The sequence below is a fragment of the Corvus hawaiiensis genome, chromosome 7 (assembly GCF_020740725.1).
Source record: "Corvus hawaiiensis isolate bCorHaw1 chromosome 7, bCorHaw1.pri.cur, whole genome shotgun sequence".
NCBI lineage: Eukaryota > Metazoa > Chordata > Aves > Passeriformes > Corvidae > Corvus > Corvus hawaiiensis.
The window spans coordinates 27335543-27348952 of record NC_063219.1 but is presented as its reverse complement, the minus strand read 5'-3'; the positions used below and the strand labels follow the sequence as shown (position 1 = coordinate 27348952).

The 13410-nt window shown below is 40.4% G+C and overlaps 1 protein-coding gene across 1 annotated transcript in view; it reads left to right on the top strand.

Annotated features, from left to right (window-relative positions):
- CNTNAP5 (contactin associated protein family member 5) overlaps positions 1–13410 on the top strand; it is a 284718-nt gene that overhangs the window by 140070 nt on the left and 131238 nt on the right. The window contains exons 8-10 of the mRNA XM_048308706.1: positions 6621–6885; positions 9221–9370; positions 10450–10621. Of these exons, the coding sequence (XP_048164663.1) occupies positions 6621–6885; positions 9221–9370; positions 10450–10621 (587 nt within the window). The remainder of the gene's footprint in view (positions 1–6620; positions 6886–9220; positions 9371–10449; positions 10622–13410) is intronic.

The window sequence follows — 13410 nt, the reverse complement described above, 5'->3', positions numbered from 1 at the left end:
ATGATTAAAGAGAGAACTGAATTTGCTATTTTTTAGGTAAGGCAGGTGAACTCAGATTCCAGAAATATTTGATTCCTTTAAAAATAGGTTTATATATTTTCTTCTATCTTTCTGTTCTCTCTGGGTCTTCAGAGGAGTCTCCTTGGCATTCTACCTGCAGTGTAGAATAGCAAGGAAGTCTATATAAACAGCATTCATTCTAAGGGTCTGTTTTATTGTTGCTGAAGGGTGTAACAGGATTATTTTGAAAGAAATTAGGTGTGTCACCTCAATCGAGGTCTTGAAATAAAGTCTATTTAAATGACATCTTTCTTTTCCATTGATTTCAGTTGGCTTTGTCCACAGTTCTGAAGAGTTTCAGTGTGCAAATATATAAACCAGCACATAGCTGCATTAATAAACTCTCCTTGATATAAAAGCTTCTTTGTGTTAGGATTTTGATAGTTGTGATGACAGCAAGTGAAGCAAGTCTTTTGGGGAGGAAGACAATATTTTTTAGTAAGAATGGATGATGTGCAGAAAAAAATGATGTTTCTGAGCAAATGAGGCCTTTTTGAGTGTCATCAGCCTTCAGCAAATTACAGGTTAGAAACAATTGTTCAGGGTTTCATTTATTACATTACCTGGATAGTCAAATTGAATAAATAGGGCAGTTAGTGCCTGCTGAGCAGTGGAGGATGTTTCAAGGTGGGAGGTGATAAGGCTGTTAGACCCTGTAGAAGAGGAAGAGAGATGGCTAATTATTGTCAGAGGAGGTAGCAGGGGATAAGGAAAATGGAGGAAATGTAATTTTCTGCAAAGCCAAGGCTTTAATGTATTTTTCAAGGTCTTATTCCAGTTGGTAAGGCCTTAGGAACTCTGTGGCACTTGGTATAACAGAAAGGGGCAAGCTGAGCCCATCACAGTCAAGAGCCTGGATTGTGTGCAGTTCACACCAACCATTTGGGCTGGTGCTGTGCTATGATACACAGATAATTGGAATTTATAAGAGGAAAAAGCTATTAACAGAAAGTAATACATAAAAAAAGAAAAAAGCTGATAGGAATTGCTTTCTATACACTTTTCTATTTTAAGGTAGATGTGGTTCTGTTTTCACAATAATAATGAGGAAAAAAATCTCCTTGCTGCTGTGTTTTGTTCCAGGCAATAAAAACTAATAAGCTGTAGATCACTTTACCTTGAAGTGGAACAAAAATTGGGCTTGGACTGTAATAATTTTCCAGTTTGATCTAATACATCTACCTTATTCACTTCTAGCAAGGTGAATTTGAAAGGTTGGCTTCATTCCTACTTGTTGCTTAAAGTGGATATTCCCCCCTCACCAGGAGACTGAGCATGGGTGAGATCTTGGGAGGGGACATAGCCAGGACAGCTGACCCAAACTGACCAAAGGGATATTCCACACCAAATGAGTCTGCTCAGCCATAGAAGCCAAGAGAAAAAGGAAGGGGAGAGGCATTTATTATCGTAGAGCAACTTCTACACATGCTGAAACCCTGCTTCCTAGGAAGTAGCAGGGCATCCCCTGCTCATGGAAAGTAAAGATTAAGTCTTTTGTTTTCCTTTGCTTCTGTGTGCAGACTTTGCTTTTGCTTTATTAAACTGCCTTTCTCTTGACACAAGAGGATTTTCTTCCTTCATTTTCTCCCTCACCTCATGAGGAGGTGAGTGATAGAGGGGCTTGGTGGGCACCTGGCATCCAAAGTCCACCACAGAGAGAAAATATTAAGTGGTCACTGTTTTGTGTGTGTGTGTTGGTTTTTTCCTGTGGTCTTTTTTCCCCCTTTTCCTGTCTCTCTGAGAAAAATGATGTAGGATGTTTCCAAAGTATTTCTATATTTGCTCCCATTTTTGTCAACTCTTAACTATTGTGCCATGTAATGAAACAATAATGTACAGTTACTATGGGCATAAAAATGGTCAAATCCTTTGTTCTGCTTCTGGCCAATGACACATTCAGTTTAGGAGTCTGAGATAAAGAACATTCGGAAGGGTGCAGCCAAGCATCTAATCCCTGATATTCTCATGGTCACAATGTTTCAGTTTTTTCAAAGCCTTCTCTATTTTGTTAAATGTTACTTTCTCCCCATTTGGAACATTATCTTAATGTAAACAACTTAAATCAATGTGATAATTAACATTTTATTGGATTTCATGATACCTGCAGTAAGTAGAGATAGGAGAGTTGTCTGTCACGAGATTGATTATCACAGGGCTATATTAGTTTCAATATAATTTGGATCAGGAAAGCTTTCGGATTTCCGTATTGAAATTCTGCTCAGAGAAACAGAAACCCATCTCAGTATAGGAACTCTCTTAAAGTTGGTCCCCTGCTCTTGGGATGGACTGTTTGCTCACTCAGTGGACTTGTCCTAACTCAAGGAACACCGTGCACCTTGGTGCTCCCATATCCTGTTGAAGACACTTTGCAGCAGTATTTCAGAAGGCTGGAGCTGGTGTCTCACTTCGATTTGCTTTTCATTTAGCGCTCAGCATGGTCTTGAGAAGTATTTGAAATATATGCGGGTCTCTTGACATTTGTTCTGCTTGAAAGAGTTAATTTAAAAACAGGGCTTGAAAGAACCTCCCCCATTCTCAAAATCCTGTTTCTCAGAGTTGAATGCCAGTTTTTCATCTTATCCTTTTAAAACTGCATCAGAGGTCACCTTTTTCTTCTGTTACTCTCCTTGCAAATTTGTCTGGAAACTCAGTCCCTTCACAGCTAGAAGTAGTCCTCTAATTTCCAAGCTGGAGATATTCTTGCCAGTTTACCACATTTGTATCTCAGCCAGGCCTGGGATCTTAGTCCCTTTACCTGTCATATGAAATCATCCTTTCTAATCCTCTGCAGAAAGCAAGATATCCTTTTTATTGGACAGTATCCATAGAGTGATTAATGAGGAAAATTTAAGTGCCCATTTGATGCTCTAACCTGCAGGTAGAATGAGAGCTCAGAAATACTCATTTATTGTTCTTTCTTTTCAAGCTGTGATCTTGGCCTGGATCCTCTGGTAGGCTAAGTGCTGAGGGTTTCAGTGCAGCTGTCAATTTGAATAATTTCCCAAGTGCATATTATTTTTGATTAGTATTCTCTGAGAGCAAGGAGGGTGTATAAGGAACTTGTTACCAATTGCCCTGGCTGTGGTGTTGTCTTCTCTCTTCAGTGAACAGTACATAATACTATATCAAAAAAGGCCAGAAAAGACTGAAATGGTTCATTAAAGTTATACAGGTTTTATTGAAGTCCCACAGAAGTCACTGGAAAGTCTCCAGTCAGTTTTGGATGAGGTTTATGGCTCAGAGGATCTTCTATGTAATCCACTTTTATCCTCATCACTTAGCAACTGTGTTCTTCCATTCTCTTTTAATAGGAGAAGCTCTGGTTCTTCTTTAAAATGCTGTAACATGCTGCTGCTTGTTCATTCAACATCTCACTTGAACAAGAACCACCGCTAAAGCTGTACCGTGCCTGCAGAAATCTGGGCTGCTTCCACTCTTTTCTTAAGACAACTGTCATGGAAGCCAGTGAAAAAATTGCAAGTATTTCCATTGCATTTCTAGGTTCAGAAGTTTTCCCTTGTAAGAACAATAAGAACTATTTTATAAAGATTTCACTGCTTGTTAGAGGAGTCGTTAATCAGTCTGGAGATGGACTCAATGGAATTTTCAAATGCCATGTGATAGCTAGACTTTCCAGCAGCTGAGTAGAGCTGAGCGTCTCCTTTATTTTCTCTAGGGATTAGACTGTTCTTATCCCATTTCCTAGCCAATGAGCTTTTACTTTTCACTTAAATTGGGTTCAATTATAAAATCAAGTGTCTGCCAGAAATCTGGCATATACCCTGGAGAGTTCCAGAACTGCTGCCAATTAAAGCAAAATGCTCATGATCAGATGAAGGTTTAGAGGGAGCTGTTTACTTTTCTGCCTTAGACCTGCTGGAATAATTTGTTTGAGAATAACATTCAGGGAAAAATTAACAGTTTTTATAAAGGGAACCTATTCCACTTCAGTGGACAAATGTCGTTCAGAGTAACAGCTGTGTATTCGTTTTTCAGATTTTCATGTTACTGTCTCTAGGAAGGTAGACAGGTTAGTCAGTGTAAGGATGTCAGCAACTGTTGTTGGTGTGCATTAATTACATCATCTGGCTTTGGTCTGAAATGCTGCTTTAAGATGTTTCCCTCCTAAATTAGTCAGTTGAATTGACATAAGTTCTTGTGGCATCAATTGCTTTAGTCAACTTCTTTTTTCTTTTTTTTTTCTTTTTTTTTTTCTTTTTTCTTTTTTTACAAATCCTGTCTAGTTTTTAGCTCTGACTGCAATTACTTATGGTCCTTACATCATGGAGGTCTCAATTTTTGAATAAGAGTAACAGAAATACCTTTTGAAATGAACCCCCCCCAAAAGGCAGATACACCTCATCTGTCCCCCATATTCACCTTTAATCCCATTTACAAAGAATATTGCAGCACCACTGTTGTGCATCTCCAGCTGCCTGTTCTTATGGCAGGTGGAATCACACCTGCTCTGCTTCAGTTAAGTCAACGGAGAGGCTAAAGTTGAGATCAGACTTCAGAGTCTGAAGTCGCACCAGGTTAAGCAAGGGAAGAGATGTGCAGGTCCTGTCCGTATGTCCCAGCACTGGCCCTGGAGTCAGCACTCTTTGCTGATCATCTCTCAGTGCAGGACTTCTGTGGCATGAATTGCTAGCTGGAGTGAATGACTGGAGTGTTGCTGAGTTTGTCAAGGTGCCACAGCAATCCATGGATTTAGGACTAGTTGCACAAGTTCAGAATCTCATGTCAACTGCAGACAGAAATTTTACCTTACCTTTGGGCCCATGCCTGTGCATCAGGGATGCTTTGCTATGGTGCTGCTGCAAACAGCTGAAAGGGTATTTAACTACACAGGGTCTTTAGTGGCTTGTTTTAAGGTCTTCTGAAAGTGTGTTGTGTACTGCGAAATGTTTTTTCGTCTTAGCATTTATCTTCTTCTGCACCATTAATTCAGTCTAGGCAGAAGTTGTTCCGCTGCTAGGTAAAATCTGGAAAGTGCTTTGAGACAAAAATCATATCAGAATTCTTTATTGTGAGGATGAGGGAAAGGTTTCACAGAGAAGTTTTGGCTACTCATCCCTGGAAGTGTTTAAGCATGGTTGGATGGGGCTTTGAGCAAACTGGTCTAGTGGAAGATGTCCCTTGCCCATGGCAGGGGGGTGGGAATGAGATGAGCTTTACTGTCCATTCAAACCCAAACTATTCTGTGATTAATAAATGTCTTACAACTTTGTGTGGAGTCCTTGAATCACTGTAAAGCTCTACAATTCCAAAGAAAAATAGTCATTGTCATTTTGAACTTTAAAAAGCTCTAGAGAAGGTTAACTGTATTTATTTATAATGCTGCAGTTGACTGTCTTAATTTTCTGCAATTTGGCATCAATTTGATTAAAAATTGAGGTAGAAATGTAGTGCTAACAATAGCAAAAAATTTGTGGCATCTCTTCATGCAGGCAAATCCCAGTGGGTATTAGAAACTGTTTGAAGGCTGAGACCAAATTTCCATCCTACTTCCCACCTGAATAATGATCAATGGAGTTCAGATAAGCTTTGGATTATATCTCAAAACACATTCTAATATTATATAGCCAAGGATTCCTTTTGCCAAATCTTTGCCTTTTGCAAAGCTTTTGCATTCTGAACCTAACGGGTACTATGCAAATAGCTCCATATAGATAAATATCTATCAAGGATTTTTTCATCCACTGATACCTTTGTCTATTTCTGGCACATCATTTTCCATTTAAAAAATAAAGACTGGAAAGACATTTGAAAGTGGTAGGGAACAGTTCCATCATCTGTCTGAGATGGCAGAGAGGAACTCCCCAAGCACTGTGCAACTTCCCGCACATCCATCAAGTGCTGTTCGTTATAATTATCCTGGTAGAGTGGGGTATGGGCTCTGATGAGAAGTGTTATCATGGAGAAAGCCTTATACTCCCATGTTTTTATCAGATTACAATTGGTTTGTTACAAAGCAGCTGAGTTCAAAGCAGCTGGCTGCAACAATCTCCTGGAGTGGCTTTGAAAGACGCGGCTCCTTAAGTGCATCCTGACTTTATATATTGTTAAGGTTTTATACCATGGCCTGATTGACCTGGTGGGGTAATCTACAGTGCCTGAGCAAACTGGTGGACTCATTTCTTCCACCAACTACAGTGATACATGCTGGTGCAGATTCTGCTGACTGCTTTGAGTAAATGTGCTGCTTTTCTGGGCAAATTGTACCATTGATTTCAGGGCTGGGTGGCTGAGATAATCAACTAAGGTGTGGTGTTGATAAGGACATTTGGTTACATTTAGATCCTTCTAAGGACTAAGCTTTTGATTTTTGATCCTCAGCATTTGGGATAAAAGCAAAATTTTGAAGTTAGTTATGTTTTCCTGGCATGGACAGATACATTTCCTACTGATTTCCAAAGATACGTGTCTGAATAACAATACCTATTTCAGCCTTAAGGGCCATTAGAAGTCCAATGAGCTTATTTAACTAAAGATGTTTTGGGATGACTGAAAAAAAAGTCATGCTGATTATGTTTGATTTTTTTTTGTTTGTTTTTCAGGGGAATGTGACCTTTTCTTGCTCAGAACCACAAATTGTTCCCATCACCTTTGTAAGCACCAGTCGAAGCTACTTGCTACTCCCTGGCACTGCTCAAATTGATGGTTTGTCAGTGAGCTTCCAGTTCCGGACATGGAATAAAGACAGCTTGCTTCTGTTCACCGAGCTGTCTGAAAACTCAGGACATCTCTTGGTTTACCTCCATGGTGGCAGATTGACACTACTTATTCAAAAGGAGACTGAGAACCCAGTGGAAATCACTGAAGGTGTTTATTTTATTTTACTTTCACTTGTCTCCTTCTGAAACACAAAGGTTCAGCTCCATGGGATGAAAGGATCAAACAATAAGGAAACACCCAATCTTCCTTTCTCTTTTAAATTTTCTCTTGCTTTGCAGTGGTAAAGCTGCTTTGTGCAGCTTGATCTAAGCTTGGAAAATTGACATCCTGAGGTCTCCAGACTCAATCTCACTGACAGTTAGCTGAGCCTCTATGTTCTTAAGCAGTCACACTCAATTTTCTCCAGTCAGGTCACATGAAGACCTTCCTGTTCCCATCTTCAGACTGCTGAAATCAGCTGGAAGCCAGCTCAGCCACAGCATCTTTCTCCAGCATAAATTAAGGCAGCCTCGGAGCTGATTTTCTTTCTCTGACTGTAGCTTTGGACTCTCCCTTTATGCTACACTCAGAAGAGAGGCTGACCATGGGCTTCCTCTCCTTACACTCCCTCTTGGGCTTCCTTAGCCACTTTGGAAATTGCTTTGTGCAGTGCAGCTGGTGGGATGCAAGAGGGTGAAAGAGGGCTGCCTTTCTGATTTAAAATTAGGGGGAATAATAATAATAATAATAATAATAATAAATTTTCTAAAAGAACAGATGTTTAAAAACATGTGATATTAAAATATTCCCTGTACAGATTAAAAGAGTGCAGATGTGTCTATTAAAAGAAGCAGAGATAAAAAACTGACAGAGTTGTCAAAGCAGAGCTGTTCTGTATGCGTTTCATTCCCCTTTATGACAGAAAATGAGGCAGCCCTGCATCTATCCTTATTCATGTAGATTGCTACAGCCATAGCTTGCTGCTACTGAACACTGAAAACTGAGATTCCAGCCTTTATTGCAATCCTAATTAAATTGTTGACAAAGCTGAGACAATGCCAATGTTTGGTTGGGTGTGTTTGTTTTTATGTAGTTCTGAAATCATGAACCTGGGCCCAGCCTTTGGTGCTATCCAAAACATGCTAAACTGCCTGCTTGTACATGGAAAATAATGCAGAAAGTGCTTGTGCCATGTTCTGCAGATGTCGGGTACCCACAATAAACTCATGCTTGGTCAAGAATGGACCTATTTTTCCCCCAAATTGGACCTATTTTCTTTTGTCATTGTTTCAAACTTCAGCAGCATATTCCACTTCAGTGTGCACTTGTTCTAGTTGAAAAATCATCCATTTTTTGCTGGAAAACCAGCCTGTAATTCTGTGGTAACTGTGCATGTGCTAGCAGCTATTACTGAGTAAATAGTCTCATTTTCAAATTCATGATGAAATGTCTTTACACATACCTAACACCCACTTCTTTCTTTATTTTGTTTTGAACTGTTCTCACACCTCTTTGTGTTCCTAAGTGCTTGTTTGTTTTCTCTGAAAGTGACTTTAACAAAAATACTCTGTTCAGGAGGGGAGTAAATACTAGTTGTCTTTGCCTGATCTCAGTGACTTCAGCCTGATGGTAGCATATTTGGAACTGTAATTAGGTTACTTTTGATCTGCACCTCCATGTGTGGGCTCAGAAGCTTGCCCACTGATTTTCATGGCTGTCAGAATAGAGGCTGTGGAGTTTCTTTGTAGCTCTCTGGTGGCATTTCAAGAGCCACACGATGCAACACTGATTTTTGGAATAAGGAAACAGACATGTAATTTCCCACTTTGCAGGAGTGTCTAGAAGAGAAGGAGACTGTCCAGTGTATCCCTCATTACCCTTTAGAGGTGCCTGGTCAGAGCAGCAGTCCCAGTTCTCAGAACATCCACGTGGAAATCCAACTTCTGTACATCTATTAATAGTACTGTGTGTTGTGTTGGTGCTGGAGGGTTTTAAGACACACAAATCCTGCTGATACCTACTGGAGGCAGTCAGGTTTCAGATTGGAGCCTGAGAACAAGCTACGAATGTCTCACTGAGTCCAATCCTCTGCAACCTCACGCATGTGTTTAGTAGCAGAAGCTCAGTAGAGATCTCTGCACGCTTCTGGACCTGTAAGCATTTACCAACAGACTGAGACATAGACACCCCCAAAAAGGTAACAATGTGCTACCAGAAAGGTGAGGGATTGGGCTAGCTTGATGACTGACTGCAGTAGTACCAGGTTAGATTAAAATGTGAGATGACCTATTTAAATACTCTCAAAAGCTTCCCTTTTCCTGGGCCCTTTCTTCTATGCCAGTTTGTTTCCAGAGGTAATGAGTTCTTTCAAGCTACAGTTCTCCCTTTTTATAGATCAACTGCATATTTGTGGTCACAAGTTGGAAGCAAAAGGAAGTTTGAAGAATGCTGTTGTCTCCTGCATTTTTTTTTTTTTTTTCACTTTGTACATGTTTTTTGCCAGGCACCAATCTCCACGATGGGCTTTGGCATTCTGTGAACATCAATGCCAGAAGGCATCGCATTACCCTGACGCTGGATAGCAATGCTGCCACCGCCAGCCATGCAACCACTGTCTCAAGGATCTACTCTGGGAACAGCTACTATTTTGGAGGTAGGTTGTTTCAGAGAGGTTTTTGTGATGCAGGTCCTCAGCTGCTCACCACTGAGTTCTCTCCAGGTGCACTGTTTGCAGCTAAGAGCAAAAGGAAGGATTGATTTTTGAACTGCAGTGCATTCAGCACTATGGGCAGGTTGAAGAGTGTTGGTCAAGCCTGACAGAGAGAGAGCAAGCACAACTTCAAACACAGCTGTAAAAGTGGACTAGTGGTAGTGGTAGCCAATGGGTGCCTACATCTATCTGAAAATATATGCAAAATCTGCAAAGCTGTATTAACCATGAGTGGTTTTGGTTTTTCCCAGTTAAAAGGCCTTAGAAGTATTAATACTATCAATATTGCTGTAGACAACAGTGTTCTGATCAGGCTCAGTGACTTTTTGGAGCTTAGGTGACATACAGCTCAAATCTACAAAGGTATTTATATACAATTCTCTTGTGGAAATGAAGGTAGATTTAGCTCAATTTTGAAAATGGAAAAACCAATCTTGAAAAATGCTATCTTCTGCTTTTTGGAATGCAAACATTAATTTAGATAGAGGGACTGTCATTAACTATTTCTTAATCTATTTCTGTGTAGTGCTTGCTATAGTATGGTTCTGATCTTGGTGAACCCTACGGATGCAGCACTAAGTGAGGATGTACAGGCGGCTTTGGATCTCAGAGCTGTCTAAATACGGGGGAAGCTCAGATAGAAGTGGCTTTCTTGCTGCCCACAAGATTTCATCTGCACATTGCTTCAGCAGCAGAATTTAACCCATAATGATTTTACGTTTTGTACAACTTATTTAACATGGTTTAGTTGCTATCAACTGTTGAGTTCGAAGAAGATGAAAAAAAATCACATTTTGATTTTGCTCAGCACATGTGAAAACCTCATACTCTGATACAGTGGCTGGTTTCTCTCTTTTTTTTTTCCCCCCCCTAACTGGAGGATTTATAACACAGGAGGTTGCATAGCAGAAGGAGTAAAAACATTTGGAATAATAAGCTTCTGAGTTCTTGCATCAGGAAATCCCAGCAGAAATAGTTGAACATTCCAATATTCTTCTCTGCCTCTTCTCTTTTTCCCACAGGGTGCCCTGACAATTTCACCGATTCCCAGTGTTTAAATCCCATTACTGCTTTTCAAGGCTGTATGAGGCTCATCTTTATTGATAACCAGCCCAAGGACCTCATTTTAGTTCAACAAGGCTCACTGGGGAATTTTAGTGATTTACACATTGATCTGTGTGGCATCAAAGACAGGTAATTATTATTTCCTCTTTCTTGTATTTGTTCTTTTTTCATCCTAGTGGTTTATAAATACAGGTTGCATTAAGTGAAAATTCTGATCTGCCAACATTACAGATATTAGGCATAATAGAGCTACTAATAGAAAATACTGCAACAAAGATAGGAGAACTGAGGGGAAATGGTTTCAATTACGAGGCTCTCTTCACATTGACTTGTAGGAAATAGAGTATGCAAATTCAATCAAACTATAGATTGGTGAAAGGATTAAATTTTATGCATAAACAACATTTGATTGCTTTGAAGTTCTAGAGGAAATGAAAGAGAAGGAAAAATTAGTTGATTCATCAGAACATGTCATACCCTTAATATATAAGCTGGTTCTGCTTAAGTAAATCATCTACAGTTTTTCTTGCTAGCCATTACAATACATTCATGATGAAGATATGGTACATCTCATGTGCAATACTGCCCATTCAGTGGGACAATATAATGATGGAATCTCTGCATCTGCCAGAGAAATATTTCAGTTTAAATAGTGATCTGAATCCCTCCTAAGATAAAACCTGACAGGTACCCCAGATATTCTAATAAAGAGCAGAAAGGAAATAAGAAACCAATTTTTTTTTTTAAAGTATTTTGTAATTCTCTTTTGCTTCTTATGGATTTTTAGTGTCTAAATATTTCTGAATGCAAATATGTACTTTGAAGTTGGCATGTGGAATAGGAGGTTCTGGGATTTTTTTTTGTTTGTTTTTAATCTACCTAAGTTCTGAAAAATAGAAATGGAACTGCTGGAAATTTCATAGCTTCAGATAGTTAAGGGAGTAATAAGGATATTTTGGAAATGCATTAGGACCTTAAGAATTTAATGTATTTTTTTCAGAGATGTTACTTAGATGGAGTTGAAGGCTGATTTCCATTATTCCTTCCTGTAGGAGGGATCAGCCTCCTGGAGCTGCAGTCTTTTGATAAGTGAGCAAAACCTCTGTGATGCAAGACCTTTGTGCTCATCTTTGTATGTTCATTTTTGTTAATTTATATGGAGAAATTACTGACTTTGCTGATCAAATCTCTTTCCACATTAAATGAGTGAATTCAGGGGAATGTGAATTTCATACTTGACGTGCCTGAAATGGTAGATGGAATTCTACCATTCCAAGGCAGAATGGAAAAAGATGCAGCTGATTTTACAAAAGGAAGCAAAATGTCATCTTTCCTAAGAACAGAGAGAATTTTGCTGTTTTCTTGGAAAAACAGATTCTTTAAGATTGAGTGGACCATTTAAAAGCACTTTGTGATTGTATGTTGAAACAAAAGAGAACTCTTGTGTTATGATGCAGAACTGTGGGACATCTCCAGTGCCTTCACTATCACCAAGTCCAGGCTATGTGCAACTCAGTGGTTCTACTGCAAGTATCTTCCTTATCTTTGGTGTCCCAAGGATGACGAGTGTTAGTCTGTGATCGTACCATAAAATTATTTAGGGCAAGGATCCAAACATAGTAAGAATGGGGTTGTTTCATGTAACACCACCTTTCTTGTTAAATATATCACACAGACAAACAAAGGTTAGATGTGATCTAATGAAGTATTTGGGGGTACTGGCTGACAGAGGCTGGACAAGCCAGAGTGTGCCCAGGTGGCCAAGAAATCCTGTCCCTGTGCTCTTCAACATTTTCATAAATGATTTGGACATAAGATTGGAAGGGATACTGAGCAAGTTCACACTCCATACAAAACTGGGAGGAGCTGTTCAGTCCCTCAGAGGCAGGGAGGCCCTGCAGAGAGGCCTTGATAAATGAGGGGTCTGGGCAGTCACCAGCTATATGAAGTCCAACAAGGGGAAGTGTCAGATTCTGCACCTGGGATTGGGCAACCCTGGATGTATGGACAGACTGGGCAATGAGAGGCTGGAGACCATTGCCACAGAGAGGGACCTGAGGGTCCTGGTCAATAGCAAGTTGAACGTAAGCCAGCAGTGCCCTGGCAGCCAGGAGGGCCAAGTGTGTCCTGGGGGGCATCAGGCACAGCATCGCCAGCTGGGCAAGGGAGGGGATTGTCCTGCTCTGCTCTGCACTGGGGCAGCCTCACCTCAAGTGCTGGGGGCGGCTTTGGGTGCTGCAATGTAGGAAAGACATTAAACTGTTAGAGAGCATCCAAAGGAGGGCAATGAAGATGTTGAAGGGCCTTGAGGGGAAGCCATGTGAGGAGTGGCTGAGGTCACTTGGTCTGTTCAGTCTGGAGGAGACTGAGGGGAGACCTCACTGCAGTTACAACTTCCTCCTGAGGGAATGAGGAGGGGCAGACACTGATCTCTTCTCTGTGGTGACGACTGACAGGACCCAAGGGAATGGCCTGAAGTTCTGTCAGGGGGGGTTTATGTTGGATATTAGAAAAAGGTTCTTCACCCAGAGGGTGGTTGGGCACTGAAACAGGCTCCCCAAGGAAGTGGTCACAGCACCAGCCTGACAGAGCTCAAGTGTTTGGACAATGTCCTCAGGCATGTGGTGTGACTCTTGGGGATGTCCTGTGCAGGGTCAGGAGTTGGACTGTGGATCCCTTCCAACTCAGCATATTCTATGTTTCTGTAATTCTAAGATTTATTGCTGTGTGCACTGTAAAGCACACGTTTCTGTAATTTTAACGCATGTGGGAATTGTGTAGCTTAATTAACATGTAAATGGGACATTTGTCTTAGTTATCTAAGCTAAAATTCTCTTTTGAGGAATATGTCTCTCTTTAGAAGCAGTTTATTTGTTACAGGCTTGTAGGCCAAGCTCATTCAGACTTGGGCTCTGAAA